General features: G+C 40.7%; 2 protein-coding genes across 8 annotated transcripts in view; both read right to left on the bottom strand.

Annotated features, from left to right (window-relative positions):
• The window catches only part of LOC129810564 (tyrosine-protein kinase ABL2-like), a 43,356-nt gene extending 39,014 nt beyond the window's left edge, over positions 1 to 4,342 (bottom strand). For 3 of the 5 annotated variants that reach the window (XM_055861194.1, XM_055861195.1, XM_055861198.1), the window contains exon 1: positions 3,761 to 4,342. In XM_055861194.1, coding sequence (XP_055717169.1) covers positions 3,761 to 3,971 — 211 coding nt within the window. In that variant the 5' untranslated portion in view covers positions 3,972 to 4,342. Of the gene's footprint in view, positions 1 to 3,101; positions 3,280 to 3,760 lie in introns of those variants that run through there. The other 2 variants (XM_055861196.1, XM_055861197.1) reach the window with 1 other exon arrangement.
• A 936-nt stretch (positions 4,343 to 5,278) lies between these two features.
• soat1 (sterol O-acyltransferase 1) lies at positions 5,279 to 13,894 on the bottom strand. Of its 3 annotated transcripts, none has more exons than XM_055861192.1 (16): positions 13,538 to 13,894; positions 12,713 to 12,846; positions 11,781 to 11,839; positions 10,480 to 10,628; positions 10,294 to 10,356; positions 10,046 to 10,153; positions 9,672 to 9,954; positions 9,479 to 9,557; positions 9,277 to 9,370; positions 9,109 to 9,154; positions 8,883 to 9,012; positions 8,607 to 8,704; positions 8,353 to 8,451; positions 8,011 to 8,146; positions 7,734 to 7,879; positions 5,279 to 7,580 (listed from the first exon to the last, which is right to left on the bottom strand). In XM_055861192.1, exons 2-16 carry the CDS (start codon positions 12,828 to 12,830, stop codon positions 7,506 to 7,508), a joined length of 1,683 nt encoding a protein of 560 aa, XP_055717167.1. In that variant the 5' UTR covers positions 12,831 to 12,846; positions 13,538 to 13,894; the 3' UTR covers positions 5,279 to 7,505. The 3 variants fall into 3 exon arrangements, with proteins under 3 accessions (XP_055717167.1, XP_055717166.1, XP_055717168.1); XM_055861191.1 differs by having other exon boundaries at positions 12,713 to 12,831; XM_055861193.1 differs by lacking the exons at positions 12,713 to 12,846; positions 13,538 to 13,894 and adding an exon at positions 12,039 to 12,690.
• Positions 13,895 to 15,378: the final 1,484 nt, after the last annotated feature.

The following is a 15,378-nucleotide window of genomic DNA, read 5'->3' as shown; positions in this document are numbered from 1 at the left end:
CTTCATCAAGAATATGGGCACCATTGTATTATTGTCAATGAAAGAGGTGGGAATGTTGTTAACTTGTTATAACTGATACATTTACTATCAATATAGCATTAAAAAATATCTTGCAGATTGTATTTTGGTGATTCTTTTTCCACGATGCGAATACTGCCTCGCGACCGAGACAACCTGGTTCGATTTGGTTCCCCAAGCAAAACCAGTTGAAAACCACTGATCTAGGTTTTACAAGATAGACAGTAAACAACTTGACCTTCTGTAGGGTAAACAAAGTCCCAATATGATATATATGTGGGAGTATGTAAGTTCAGGTGGGACAGTTGTCATCTGCAACAGCAGCAACATCGACTCCAACCATTTTCTTTGGTTATTTTAAATGAGAGTAGAATGAGTTACACTGGGAAGGGGAAAATGAGCTGGGATTAAGTGCTGTCTTTCGTCCCTTCCTCATGCTCTCACCAGTCAGACACATAGAGAGGAGCGAGAGGAAGAATTAATAATTAATGAAGCAATAGTACAGGGTGTACTATATTACCATTACATAGTCCGCCACAATAATCAATATGCTTCATGGCATGCATAAGCATAGTACATACCCTAGTAAACATGCAAATGAACACAACTACCCAGCATTTATAGGGCTGAAAATTACGAGACGGAGCTCCTTCTAGTGGCTGAAGGATGCAACTCGGGGTGACCTGCTGGGTGGGGGAGAGGATCCAGTCACCCAGATAAGCCACCAATGGACATGATTACTTCACCACATCAAGTTTACATTTGTTAAAATCTTACAGTTGCCTCAAAGTCAATTGGCAGTACTGTGAGGCTTATTTTGGTTGTTGGGGCCTTTGCACATATATTTCAATTTCATTCCTAATGCAAATCAGTTTATGTATCAGGGATAATGGGCAGATCACCCATCCACTGTCCTGCCTGCCCTGGAACTCATTCCATTTTATGAAGGCAGGCGGAGGGAGAACATGTAGAGCAGAGATGTTAAATACAAGTGGCCCATTTCCTAATCGAGTATATGAAACCTGCTCTTGACCGCTCAACCTGCTGAATTGTTTATGGGCTTGATAGCCAAATCAACACTTCTGTGAATTCTGCAAACAAGAGCCCAAGGCAGAGCAAAATGAAAGACCATAGTTCCACACAAGCCATTAAACGATTGAAGAATTCTAAGTTCACTTGATCGGAAGAGTATTACACTGGATGAGCACTCTAAACTCATGATGTGGTTAGGGGGAATGTGAACCTTCCTCCACTTAGGCTACATATTACATATCAAAGATACCGTTCCCTTCGGCTTTAAAATGCCACTGAGTCACATAGGGTTTAGTTTTCATAACGCAGCAAAGAAACGTATTCTAAGATCCGGAGACAATGAATAAATAAACAAATAACAAAATGGCATCGTGACCCAACAGGGATGTACCGAGTCACCTTGGGGGACAGTGATATGGAGAGGCCATTGATTTAGAAAACTTGTCTGTCCCCACCGTGAATCCCTTCAGGCAAAAAGATACACGTACACAGGCATAACCCATACAAACATGGACACCAGTACACACGTACCACACACACACACACCTCAAAAAGGTCACAGACTGAGACATATATCTAAAATAGCCACAGTATCAAAACATGATTCCTAAGTCATTGCATTTTCATTTGGTAAAAACTGCACTGTACACCTAGGCCTTTCACCATTGACAAACCACACAAAAGATAAACTATTCAATAGTGGCAATCAAAAATGGCTAAAAGAAGGACCTCAAGTCATCTTGCTCAGCAAATTAAGGAGGAAATGTGCTTTGTTGGAAAATAACTTTGTTAAAACTGTTCGTCAAAACTGTTCGCTGCTCTGGCACCCCAATGGTGGAACAAACTCCCTCACGACGCCAGGACAGCGGAGTCAATCACCACCTTCCGGAGACACCTGAAACCCCACCTCTTTAAGGAATACCTAGGATAGGATAAAGCAATCCTTCTGACCCCCCCCCCTTAAAAGATTTAGATGCACTATTGTAAAGTGGCTGTTCCACTGGATGTCATAAGGTGAATGCACCAATTTGTAAGTCGCTCTGGATAAGAGCGTCTGCTAAATGACTTAAATGTAAATGTTAAAGCAGCCTTGGTGTGTGGTCACATAACTCAGCCAGATGTGCAGGGCTCAAATCCTATGAACAGACAAAACCATGTTCGACATTGACACACTGCTGATTTACTCACATGGTCCAATGACTTCACAACACATTGATATTACCGAACAGTGGCACTGCCAGGTAATAACTGCATCATATAGACTTACATTAGAATTGATTCTGCTAGGTCAAGGAGAGAGTTGCACAAACTAATGCTTTCATACTTCAAAATATAATGGAAAGGTTTACAAGGTTAACAGCCTTCCAACAACTTGGCTATGCATCCAGCTATAAAAAGGACACACTTGACATTTTAAAAAACAGATAGTGTGCACTTTTCAGGTTTGCGTTTCCAGCTTAAGAGTTTAATTGTGGAGATGTGACAGGTATCTCTTTGCCCCAGTGCAGAGCACTGAAAAACAACTATTGGATGAGCCGTACAATCTTGCGATTCCCATCACATCTGATTTCATACAAGACTTTGACTGACCTTCCCTTAGGCAGGCAGAAGCTCAATGGAAGCAGTAGACTGTATAGTTGTTACAATCATGGATGGATATTATAGCTTTGTCATGCAAAGAATAATAACATCCCCCTCAACATAACGCTTCCCTAATGGTCTTACAGAACCTAATAGCATACATACACAACAGCAATTAATTCCTACTCAGAGCAGGGTTTGGCTGACCAAATGCAATAATGGTTTCCCTGCAGGGAGATCCTTAATGATTGCCTTCTCTTGACCAAATTGTGAGTGCCAATGTGACATAACAGGCCTAGACAGCAGCAAAATGAGAGTGCAGTTTGACCCTCAGAGCACACTGAGTGTGTCACTAGATCATTTGACCACAGTGAGTCTTTCAGTACATTACAATGTCTATGAAAATGAGAGTATCCTCAAAGAATATGTTGCATTACGGTCAGTTACACAAACATAATTCAAAAAATTACTTTGAGCTGCAATTTTCTGCTGAGTATGTTGTAACCGAGCATGTGAAAACCACTTCAGGCTGAAATGTGAGACTGTTGTGGCTGCCATAGTGAGTTAATGGAGTGGAATTGCCACTGCATCCCCTTGTGGCAGAGATCATTGTTTAACAAGCATCTCTCAGTGGCAGGAGAAGTGAACAGTCCCTTTGCTGCTTGCAGCTGTGTAGTCCTGAAACGGCTCTTTCTTCATCACTCTGTTTGGGATCAGAATAACAACCCCAATCCTCGTTAGTAGCACTGACTGCACTGTTACCTGCCCATGCCAGACAGCTGCATGAAAAAAAAAAAACACACACAACCATTAGGCTACTTGTGGGACATGTCAAGCTGTCATTGTCACTTCACGCTTGTGTTCTTCAACTTCATTGTCTGATAATGTACGAGAACATATTAGAAACCAAGAAAACTAGCAAACATATGCTGGCTAACCGTACAACTAGAGCTGGCACTGATGGCAATTGGTTGTAATTCCGCTAACGCGTCGTTGACGAGCACATAGAATTGATTAGTAGAAGTAAATTGGCTGGTTAACTACCCAATTAAAAATAACAGTTTGACTACTATTGCACAAACCAGTTGATTAAATAAACTATTGTGTAATACCATGTGGCTATTCCTACCTGAATGCTGGGTGAATATATTAATTGCTGGGTCCGGCACGTTAACGGCAGCAACCCTGCCTGGCGGTGTTCCAGTGCTAACGTTACTGATTTCCCGGGGTCTCCTCCCGGCGTTGCCCCTGTTCCCCTTCCCAGGGTGTTGCTGCTGTTGTTGTGGTGGTGGCAGCCCTGTCGAAGTCCCCTCACCAACGCGGCCTACCTGTTGTCCCATCCCCGCAGTTCGGTGTAAAGATGTTCGGGACGAAGCTATCCAACCCTGCACACTCCCAGTTCACATCCCCCAAATATGGAGCGGCCTGTTCAGAAATCTTCCTCAACCCGTCTCCTCGCTAGCTAGCTTGACGTTAGCTGTTAGCTCGATAGCTATATCGTTGTGAAACACACCCACCTTGCCTCAAACAATAAAGCAAAAGTCTGATAAATCACTGGAAACAACTTTGCCAACGGTCCGTGGGATCTCGAGACAGTAATATTCGGTCCCCCACGTCCGAGTTTCTATGAAATATGGAGCCTTTCAGGGTCGTTTCGCCGTGCTCCGGCTACTGCGCGCCCCCTCTGCCGCCGCCATCTTTACCGCAGAATAGAGCTTCCTATTTCGCAAAGGGGGGGGGGGGGGGGGGGGGTTACCCTTCACCAAACTCCATTCCCATCCCTGTCCCCAACATTACTAGGACCTCCGAGCCACTAGGCGGACAGCTCGAGGACCAACCATAGACCCTCTGTCGAGATTTGCCAGACCAACTACTATCATGATTGCATTGTTCAAAACTTTTATGTATGTGGTAAGACCTCTGGAAAAACGAAATGTCTATTGTTCAACGTTAGAATATACACTCTTTAAATACTGTCATAACATTGACTAAATGTTATTTGTGTGAAAGCCATTTCTACCAAAAAACACTTAAAAAGACAACCTATGGCTGTTTTCTTTTGGCAGTGACAGTTCGGATCCATACCACTGACGTGACAGCTAATGTTTCATGCCTCTCTATTGCCTGCTCCCCCTATTCCTACTGTGCATACTGGTGTGATTTCATGGATAGGATCTCACAACTGTGATTTGAACTGACTACATTTTAAATTAAATCAAATTGTATTTGTCACATGCGCCGAATACAACTGGTGTACCTTACCGTGAAATGCTTACTTACAAGCCCTTAACCAACAATGCAGTTTTAAGAAAATATTGACTAAATAACAATAACGAGGCTATATACAGGTTAGTCGAGGTAATTTGTATATGTAGGTAGGGGTAAAGTGACTTTGCATAGATAATTAACAGCGAGTAGCAGCAATGTAAAAACAAAAGGGTGGCCATTTGATTAATAAGTATTAACAATAAAATTTATGACAAAAAGCATTTAGCAAAATCCATTCAACTTTGTATTGTCTTGACATTATGAAATGTAGAATATTCTATATGGAAAGCACATCAAAAACCCGAACTGTTATTTTTAAAGTAAAAAATGCTGCAGTCACAATTCTAACCCAGGGTTTGGTTAAAAGACCAAAAATATATAGATTTATAGCTTTATTTTCAACCTGACATATACCTAATGCACTGTAATGGTAAATATTATACAACATATCTCGTATAATACCAAATAAATGTTTTAAACACTAACTCCATAAATTTATCAAGAAAAATAGAGGAATGTCAATCTCTGTTCAAAAATAGAAATATCTGAACAAAAGTATCACTCATTTTCTAAATGATCAAAAGAGCATCATAATAATATCAAAAGTGGGCTCGAAATAACCACTGAAATACGAACACAAATAGTAAACAGTGTCCCAATTACAATACAGGCTGAAGTAGTCTTGCAACAAAATCTCTTGATAGGATATATATATATATATAAACACACACATTCACACACACGTTTCTCTATATAACAATGTTTTGTTAACGGTCCTTCTTAAATAATTAGTTATGAGTAAAATAGATTGTCATGAGAAACAAGTAGGAATTCAAAAACATTACATTACAGCGCCATCTGGTGGTTTAAATTATCACCATACATGGTTTGAGTCAAAAACAAAAACTGTTCCATAGATAGACAATCCATAGAGAGACAATCACAAAACGACAAGTCTATCAGACTCATGGATTGAAGCTGAAATTGAATCCCTAATTTACAGCATTAATGGCAACAGTTAGTGTAATGATGTAAGTAAATAAACAATACATGCATCAGTCATACTGATAATGGCAACATTGGAGCAGCCAGCTGCAACAGCAGTGCAGTTTCCACCAACTCAAGGTCAGGTGTGGAATTTTTGATTGGTAAAGGAACACTTTCAATATTGCTTTTGAATAAATACATATTCTTAATTAACATTAATCTTGTGTGTAAGGCTTCACATCTGACAAAGGCTTCACATCTTACCTTCATACCAGTAATCACAGAGCAAACTAATCTCAATTTTGTTTAATAATCTAACATCTCCATCAGGGGTGGGCTCACTTCAGAATTGAAATGGAGAATGCCTCAAATTCCAATTAAAATAGTAAACAGCATACAAAATTGCAATTCAAACTTGACTGAAAGGAAATGTAATTGAATTCAGAGAAATTCAAATGCCTCTAATCTATATTAGGTGTAGTCTATACAAATATACATCTTGTAAATGATACATGTCATTATATACATGCATATAAAATTGTTAAAACAATTGATTTTCAGGACAAACTGAACGATCAAGGGAAACAAAACCTGTATGTGAATATTCAAAGTTATTGTATTTCATTAAGTTGATTAGATTTTGTTCAATGAGGAAAATACATTTCCCAGAATGCATTAGTGTAACCCTGCAGTTGACCCTGAGGACATCAAAAAGAAGCCAAACAAATTAAAGGGTTGGCAGAAATATAATTGGCTATTCTAAGCACCAAGGTTATAAACATTATTTCCAGAGAAAAGTTATTATTTGATATCTGGAACTGTGAGACTCAATGAAACTCATGTTGTATGACGAGTGAAATTTCCTTGAATTACTTTCTGTCACACAAACTCTACATCCTGTGGGGTGCAGCCAATTCAACTCTAATTTCAACTCATGAGTTGAATCGTAGTTAATTTCAAACTTCTGAAATGAGCCCAACCCTGATCTCCATCAACATGACTTAAAACACCTTGGAGACTAGACTACACAAAATACAGTGCCTGAACATTTGAAATGTCTGGGTTCATAAAAATAAAACATTTTTTATTTAAGTAAATTATTTGCTAAATATATATAACTGCATGTTTGCTAAGAGGTCAACTTTTGGGAAAAGCAGCAATTTTACAATTTACCATATTGGCATTGAAAGTGCATTTCAAATGAAAGAATATGGTAATTGTATCCAGGCTGAAATTAAAAGTATAAATAAAATAAAAAATATTCTGTTAACATTTATATGTGCTCTATGTTACCCTGATTTCCAATAGGTTTGTCATGAAACTAAAAGGATAAATAAGGCATCTTTGTGAATGACAGAGGCCATTATATGTCTAACTCACTCCATGCCCTTTCAAATGACTAAAGCAGTCTCTCAATATCAGTCAGAATTACTAGTGGAACACACAAAAAATTAAGTCAAACAAAAAGTAAAGTCTTGAAAGAAACAGGAGGTTGTGCTCTTCCTAAACAAAAAGTAAAGTCTTGAAAGAAACAGGAGGTTGTGCTCTTCATAAACACTTTCAATAGATTGGCGAGTGTTGTCGGTTCAGTAGTTCAATGTGATGTCAGTTACAGCCCCTCAAGAGTCGACTGCTGGGTTGGTCTGGAGGTGACAGCTCCAGGAACGCGGCTTCAGCAGCTCTAGGAAAGAGGGCTAAAAACAAAACAAAAAAACATGGCATGTAAAGACTTGGTTGGATCTAAGGTTGCATCTCAATTGTTTAAAAGATTTACTCTCCTTGATCTGAACAGCTATGAAATATGAGCCTAAAATGAATGTTTTTCCTAGATGTGCAGTGGTGTATACCTCCTGAAGGGGGCAGTAGCGCTGTGCATACCACTCCTGGGAGTAGAGGCAGATGATGACCCCCTGACCGAGGAACAGAGCAGTCCACATGATCACGTTCCAAATTGGGCCTTTTCTCCGGTCATGAAGAATGAAGTTAAACATCACTGACAGATGAACAGCACAGTAAAGGAGATGAGAGCAGTTAGGATTGAGAGTCAGAAAAATGCTACAAAATGAGAAAAACCTTCTGTTTTTATATTGTGTCTGTTGTATTGTAATGAAGGTATGGTCTTACTTCCGAAGCACATGAAGAGGCAGAAGAGGACTGGGTAGAAGAAGCCGAAGCAGATCGCCAAGATGTACTCATGCACTACTGCAGACATAGTGAAGACCAATAACATGCCTGCCGCCCGAAATCTCTTCTTCGACATCTGTCAGGGAGTGGAGTAGAAAAAAAAAAAAAAAAAAGACAGACCAGAGGGTTAAGACGGGCATGGACAACATTTAATCAAAGCTGCTCAACTGGCTTGCTTGTTTAAAATTAGAGTTACAGAGCAATGGGAGGGATACTTCATAAGTATTGTAAAAACAGAGAGATTAACATTAATGCCAAGTGCAACAATAACACAACACTCACCCATAGGAAGTCACAGTACACATAGTAATACAGCCAGTCGTGTACCACCACGTTCCAGGTGCGGTAGTAATTGGCAAAGGATGTGGAGTTCCACCAATCCTGTGAAGCAAAATCAATATATACATTTTTTAAAGAACACAGCAAAGAGCTGATTGAGGCAGTGTAGTGAACACTGTGGCACTACTGCGCTGTAGATCTAGTCAGTGATTGACTAAATTAGTAATATGGCCGAGGAAAGGCATCTGCCTGTGTACCTTGTAAAACATCCTGTCAGCAAACCGCAGCATCTCAGCAAAGGCATTGAGCCAGCAGTGCAGGAAGGCAAAAAAGGCCAAGAAGAGAACCAGAACTCCTACAGAGAGACACACAGATGACATATGAATACCCTCCATTCATTCAAATATTGTTGTAGGTAGCTAACAGAATCATCCAGACAGAGTGACCCAGAAGACAATATAGTGAACATGCAGGAGGAATACTGTAATGCCGATGAGACAAGCTGCAAGTGAGGATGTGTTGACTGGAGTTACCTGGCAGGATTGAGTTGAACACACACAGGACCATGGCCCGCAGGTCAAACAGTTGCTGGCTGATGCTGCGGAACTGTGGGATGCAGAGGCGCACAAACACATAGTAGGCATAGAAGAGACATCCTAGAACCTGAAAGATGAGAGAGAGAAACTACATAACTGAACTGATCTCCTGGTCAAGGTCTTCAACTATGCTCAGGCAGTCATTTAGATTCTCAAATCATACCTGTAATAACTTAGAGGCCACATAACTCCACCTGATGACGGGATTCCTGCAGAGGGAAACAAGAGTTTGAATGTTTACAGAAAGGTAAATAGCTCCCTTGCAGCCGAGTGTAACATGCAAGAGGTATGTTAATTTAAACTAGGTCTTATGTCATTCCCCTCTGCTTACCTGGGATATTTATCTCTGTAGATAAGGGTGGGAGCAAAGAGGAAGTAGATATAGTGGCTCAGCTGTGGGATTAGTGGAGAGACTGGGGATGAGCCTGGAGAATAAAAACTAAATTTAAAAAAGGGAACTGAATACATCTACAGACAAAAACAGAATGTAAGATAGTGTATATAAATGATTCATAAAAAACATAGTTGCTTACTGGATTTGTCTTTTGCCAAAGCCAGAACTTTGGGGACATTCTCCCTGATATAGGAGTGTGCCTTCATCATCAGGCGCACCTGCAGGGAGACAGCACATGTTGTCAACCAATCACAATGCATGTCCATCAGGAGACTGAACATCAATAAAACAAAGAACATGTCATGCCCCAGGCGGGCCTGCATTTGGAGTACCTGTTCCAGGATGATGATGAAGCAGGATGCAGGGGGAAAGCTGTTCTTCACCACCACAAAGGTAGGCAGGAAGCCTAGGCCCAGGCCCTGGTAGAGCAGGAAGAGAGAGCCCAGTATAAGAGACCACAGGGTCCCATGGCTGGACTCATGGTAGTGAGAGGCCCAGGTGTGGAACAGGCTGTAGGGCACCACCAGCACTGAAAGGAACATGCAGATCCAGGTAATCACCACCAGGGGGAACTGTCCAAATACATAGACCAGCAGGTCAAAGTCAAGCACCAATCTGGGGAAGAGGGGGGAATGAAGAGTCAATACACAAGTGGTAGTTTATATTTAAAGAGAGAGATCAGTAAAGAATCAGTGTTACACCTCACCTGCCTTCATCGATGAAGTCAACCACCAGGGTGCTGAGGATAAAGAGGATCAGCAGGGCAATGAACATGTGGTAGATGGTCCGGATGTGGTTCACTTCAAACAGCTCACTGTGAAACAAGAGACATAGACCATGATAAACAACACAGAACCAGCAACATTTCAGTTTAAGCACAATGTATATAGTGTTCGATGAGGGAGTTTTTGTCAAAAGCAGTCAAACACAGTCTATTATCAACTCGCCACTTACTCTAACAAGGACCTCCGGACCACAAACTGTTTGCCTTGGCCCTGGGATGACCCTTGGAGATGCCTAATAGAATAAAAAACATTGACAAAATATTAGTTAAATAGATGTTGACCTCTGACATAGTAAGAGAATAGGTCAGAAAGGAGAATGGTGGAAGGCAAAAGGGGGCAGTGAGGGGCTCAATACCTGAGCTTACTCCTCTCTTTATCTGACAGAGGAGGGGAGAAGACATTAGGGACAGGAGCAGGCTCCAGGCTGGCCGATTCCTCTATCAGACTGTCCATGAACTCCAACACCTGGGAGTCAAACTGCCTCATCAGGTCAGACTTCAAGTGCTGCAGACCAGAGACACATCCACAATCAGCAAGGCATACGGTTTAGTTAAATGAAAAGGATGGTTGTGAATTTTTATTTAAATCCCTATCATAAAGACAAATATTAAATTGACAAACATTATGTCAGAAGGGAAAGTAACCATTTGTAGCTGGAGATAATGATGACCCTTTAAAGAAAAATGTTTTAATGATGACCTCATGTCCAGAAAGACTGTGGTGACTGTTCTGTCTATTTGATCTGTTTGCACAGTAACAGCTGATGAGGGTAAAGGTTAGTTGACCTTTATACTAAACAAACAGCCCTTAAAAGATCGCTTTAAGAAAACAATAATCCTCTTCCTCATTCTCTCTTCCTCTTACATTGTGTGAAAATAAGTGCGCTCTCTGGGTTTGGGTGTTCTGTACAGTAAAGACAGGACATGTTAATTTCACCCATCTATTATAATGCGATAAGATGTGAATAACACTTCATAGTTCAGCCATTTACACCATACATCAATACATGTTTCAAGTGGCTCTCTTCAGTCTGCACTTCCCAATTCATTGTGAAACTTTAAATTTGGACACTCAGTCACCGAGGTTGACGCCTACAATGCATTTCAGTAATTTCCTCACTGGTATGCAATACTCATTGACTCAAATCAGACAAGGGTTTGGATGTAATAAAAGCAGAAGTGCCTCTTGCTGTAGCGTTCCATTCTCCAGGCATGAAAGTGGGAAAGATGCAGATTAGAATAGCCTTTTACGTCACGTTGGCTCACTGCTAGTTGTTAGCTCTTTTTCTAATGCACAAATAATGACAGGATTTGAACACAAACAGGCAAGGCAAAGCAGCTCGCCAGGTTAAAATGATAATGTTACAGCTCACATAGGCGTAAGGAAAATATTGAATCAGTCCAGTAGGGATTTGGCAGTGCAGAAGCAAGGAACAAAACACATTAAAAAAAATATATGATTAGGCACATCCACAAACAGTGACAGAACTAAGAGGAGTTTGTTGAATCATTGGGACTCAAACAATGGACGGGTGACTTGTGAGAACAGACAACATTGTTTGGAGGATTTGACATCAGAACTCAGGATCTAATCACAGGCTCAGAAAAAATAGAACACATTTGACCTGCTGACAACACATTCTGTTTTAAGTCTCACCTCTGCTTTCCTCTTCAGTTGGAGTTTCTTGCTGATGAGTCGCTCCACTTCCATTTTTCCTGAAATAGATGGAGAAAATGCAAAAAGCAATAAATTGTGGGTCAGACTTTCGTATCCCTTCAGTTCCAGAGTCTACTAGTGCCAGTGAGGAATATGTGAATCCTAAATGACTTCAGGACCAATACAGTTGCCAGGTTACCCAAGAGGAGAATTAATATAGGTCTACTATGAGTAAACAATACCATGTTAAATATTTACATAAATGCCTGAATCAATATAGCGGGTGGACAATTGGCCATTATTCCCCATGGGAAATAATAAGCAGTCTCAGGGAACCTTAAGGACAAGGAACAGAGCTAGCTGGGGTGTGGTTAAATCCATTTTCGTCTTCAAACAGGATCAAATGAGTAGTACGCTACCATGTAGACTTTAGACCGGATATAGTTCTACAGATAACAACCGACCTTTGAATGCTGTTGAAAAATAATTTTATAAGAAATGTAAAGAACTGGGCAACAGGACAGGTCAGGGAAGTTCCATGAGGCGCTTAGTCATTTGAGAGTCATTGAAGACTGGTCTTGAGAAACAAATGTAACCACTATAAAGACATGACTAGTGAGAAACAGCTGCTGGGGTTTAAGAAAGTGCCACTGTACAACCATTCAAACACACCCATGACTGAATGACTGTACTTGGGGTTAATCCAGGTTATCTTCACTCAGAATTTAAACAGGTTTGACCATTGACTAAGTAGAAATAAAACAATGACATTTGAGAGCTCAACCCATGACCTAAGAATTGCCCCATCTATATCCTGATAATGTCACCCCACATAGATCATTCTTACTCATACGCATAAACACTTTCCAACTGTTCAACCACCTGTGTTGCATTTAGCTCTGACACCTGTTAATCAAGCTTCATTCTCGCACCATTACTGTGGATCTCTCCATTGCTGCTCTCTCCATCCATACCATCCAGGTCTGAAATGGTGGGCATCTTAGGTAAAGCGCTGCGGGAGCGCAGGACACTGTCATCCCCACTCTCCATCCTGTAAGAGAACAACCTGTTGGATGTACACACACAACAGTGGACAAATCCAAAACCAAATCATATTCACCTGACAAGCTAGATGGAGCTCCACACAATAGTTAAAACAATTTAACTTCCTAGTCTTATGAAACATGATAATGCCAAAATTTGAAAACATCAGTGGCCATTGAATGTATTTTGAATTAATGTATACCTAACTATCAATGGGCTTAAAAACAGTGGAAGACAAGCTATGATCTCTTTGCTTACTTGCTTGATTGCTAACTGACCTCATTGGAACTGAAAGACCTGGTCTGTTAAAAAGTTAGTTGAGGGTCAGTGGACGATTGTGATTTGCTGAGCATACCTTGCTAGCTGGCAGCAGTCAGAGATTTGTCCAGAGCCAATAATATAATAATGTTCGAACCATCATGGATAAGTTGCTAGCTTGCGCCAGTGATCACAGTGTGCCAGGTATTCAACAACAAGCTATGCTATGTAGCATGTGCCCTGGACATACGTCACAAACTTGCTACAATCGAGCTAATCAAGTCACAAACATATTTGTTCTTATGAGAGTTCAAATTCTGTGGTTCCATCGCTCGAGAAAACGTCATTCAAGCGCGAGCTAACTAGCAGAGCTTGCCTGTCAAGTTCGGCATTTGATGGTTGTTTTGGTTAGCGAGATAAGGAATTGGCTAGCAAGCTATATTGATGCTACTCACCCGTCACTGAGTCGTGTCTTGAAATGTATGGTAAGAACCCCCGTGTTAATCTGTTACTTTCAATGTATCACATTCTCACTTGTTCAATGTTGAAAAAACGTGATGCGATGATGTCTCTCTTCTTTTTCTACGCCACCACCCCGCCTCTAAATGACGAGAGGGTCGGCCCCTAATCAATCATCTATAGTCACTAGGCCTATTAGTTTCCCTCTCCAGACCATTATGCTGGCTGCAACCTAGTCTCAGAGCATTTCACATTATTTTGTTAGCTAGGTTAGGGGAAGGTTAGTTAACATGCTAAGTAGTTGCTAATTAGCTAAAATGCTAAAGTTGTCCATGACGAGATTCGAACATACAACATTTGGGATGCTAGACGTTTGCGTTACGCTACCATGTAGCCTTTAGAACGGATATAGTTCTACAGACAACAACCTACATTTGAATGCTGTTTAAAAATAATTTTATAAGAAATGTAAAAACTCTGTAATGAACTGGGCAACAGGACAGGTCAGGGAAGTTCCATGAGGCACTTAGTCATTTGAGAGTCATTGAAGACTGGTCTTGAGAAACAAATGTAACCACTATAAAGACATGACTAGTGAGAAACAGCTGCTGGGGTTTAAGCAAGTGCCACTGTACAACCATTCAAACACACCCATGACTGAATGACTGTACTTGGGGTTAATCCAGGTTATCTTCACTCAGAATTTAAACAGGTTTGACCATTGACTAAGTGGAAATAAAACAATGACATTTGAGAGCTCAACCCATGACCTAAGAATTGCACCATCTATATCCTGATAATGTCACCCCACATAGATCATTCTTACTCATACGCATAAACACTTTCCAACTGTTCAACCACCTGTGTTGCATTTAGCTCTGACACCTGTTAATCAAGCTTCATTCTCGCACCATTACTGTGGATCTCTCCATTGCTGCTCTCTCCATCCATACCATCCAGGTCTGAAATGGTGGGCAACTTAGGTAAAGCGCTGTGGCAGCGCAGAGCACTGTCATCCCCAGCATACTAAAATGCTAAAGTTGTCCATAACGAGATTCGAACATGCAACCTTTGGGATGCTAGACGTTTGCGTTATATATCATTTTTGCCTTAAGTAAGCTTCTGTCTTATGTAACCATACCAAATGTAACATATAATACTAATGTCAGTTTCCTGGATTTACGTTTACTATATTATGTTTAATCTATGAGACCACGCTGGTATAATGGTAGTCATGTGCTATAGCGTGGTGAATTAAATCTGTCTGTCATGGTTTTTGATCAATTTGGGAAATTACATTTTATTTTCCGTGCCAAGCTGTCAATGTAAGAAACCTCAGTCAGAAGACACACTGATACTGTCCTCCATAGCTTTAGGCAAAATATCACCAAAGTTATGTTGACCACGGAGAATGGTGAGAGAGAACATTGATAACAGAATGTTAAACAACAGTCTTTGTAAACTACAGTATATAACCTGTCAGAAATGTCCAGTTGATCAACTACTAGCCCATGTTAGGTAAATTAGGCTAATCAGCTATTTGTAGTCCTTGACCCCCAGGGGGACCACATTGATTTTGTTGACTCACTCAGGTATCATATGAACACGCGAGACATGGCGTAATGTGTAGAATTGCAGGAAATTAGTTTAAAAACTGCAGCCTAGGAAATGTGTGTGACCGGACTTTCTCAAATAGTAGTTGAGTACCCCTGGTCTAAAGGAATGGTAGTAGGAGAGGATGAGTAATGGGGAGGTGCCACCACACGAGAACATATTCCTACACATGGAAGTCCTCAATGTATGAATGTGTAACCTACTGCACATGCTCTGTATGAAC

This window comes from Salvelinus fontinalis, chromosome 14 (assembly GCF_029448725.1).
Source record: "Salvelinus fontinalis isolate EN_2023a chromosome 14, ASM2944872v1, whole genome shotgun sequence".
Lineage (NCBI taxonomy): Eukaryota > Metazoa > Chordata > Actinopteri > Salmoniformes > Salmonidae > Salvelinus > Salvelinus fontinalis.
The sequence above is the reverse complement of the archived record's forward strand: the minus strand, read 5'-3'. Positions and strand labels throughout refer to the sequence as shown.

What these genes read in the sequence shown, in the direction of transcription:
- soat1 (XM_055861192.1), bottom strand. Translation starts at nt 12,830, where the DNA reads ATGGAGAGTGGGGATGACAGTGTCCTGCGCTCCCGCAGCGCTTTACCT. An exon ending in GACTTCATCGATGAAGGCAG is followed by an intron (nt 9,955 to 10,045) that starts GTGAGGTGTAAC and finishes CCTCTTCCCCAG; the next exon opens with ATTGGTGCTTGACTTTGACC. An exon ending in GTTCAACTCAATCCTGCCAG is followed by an intron (nt 8,705 to 8,882) that starts GTAACTCCAGTC and finishes GTCTCTCTGTAG; the next exon opens with GAGTTCTGGTTCTCTTCTTG.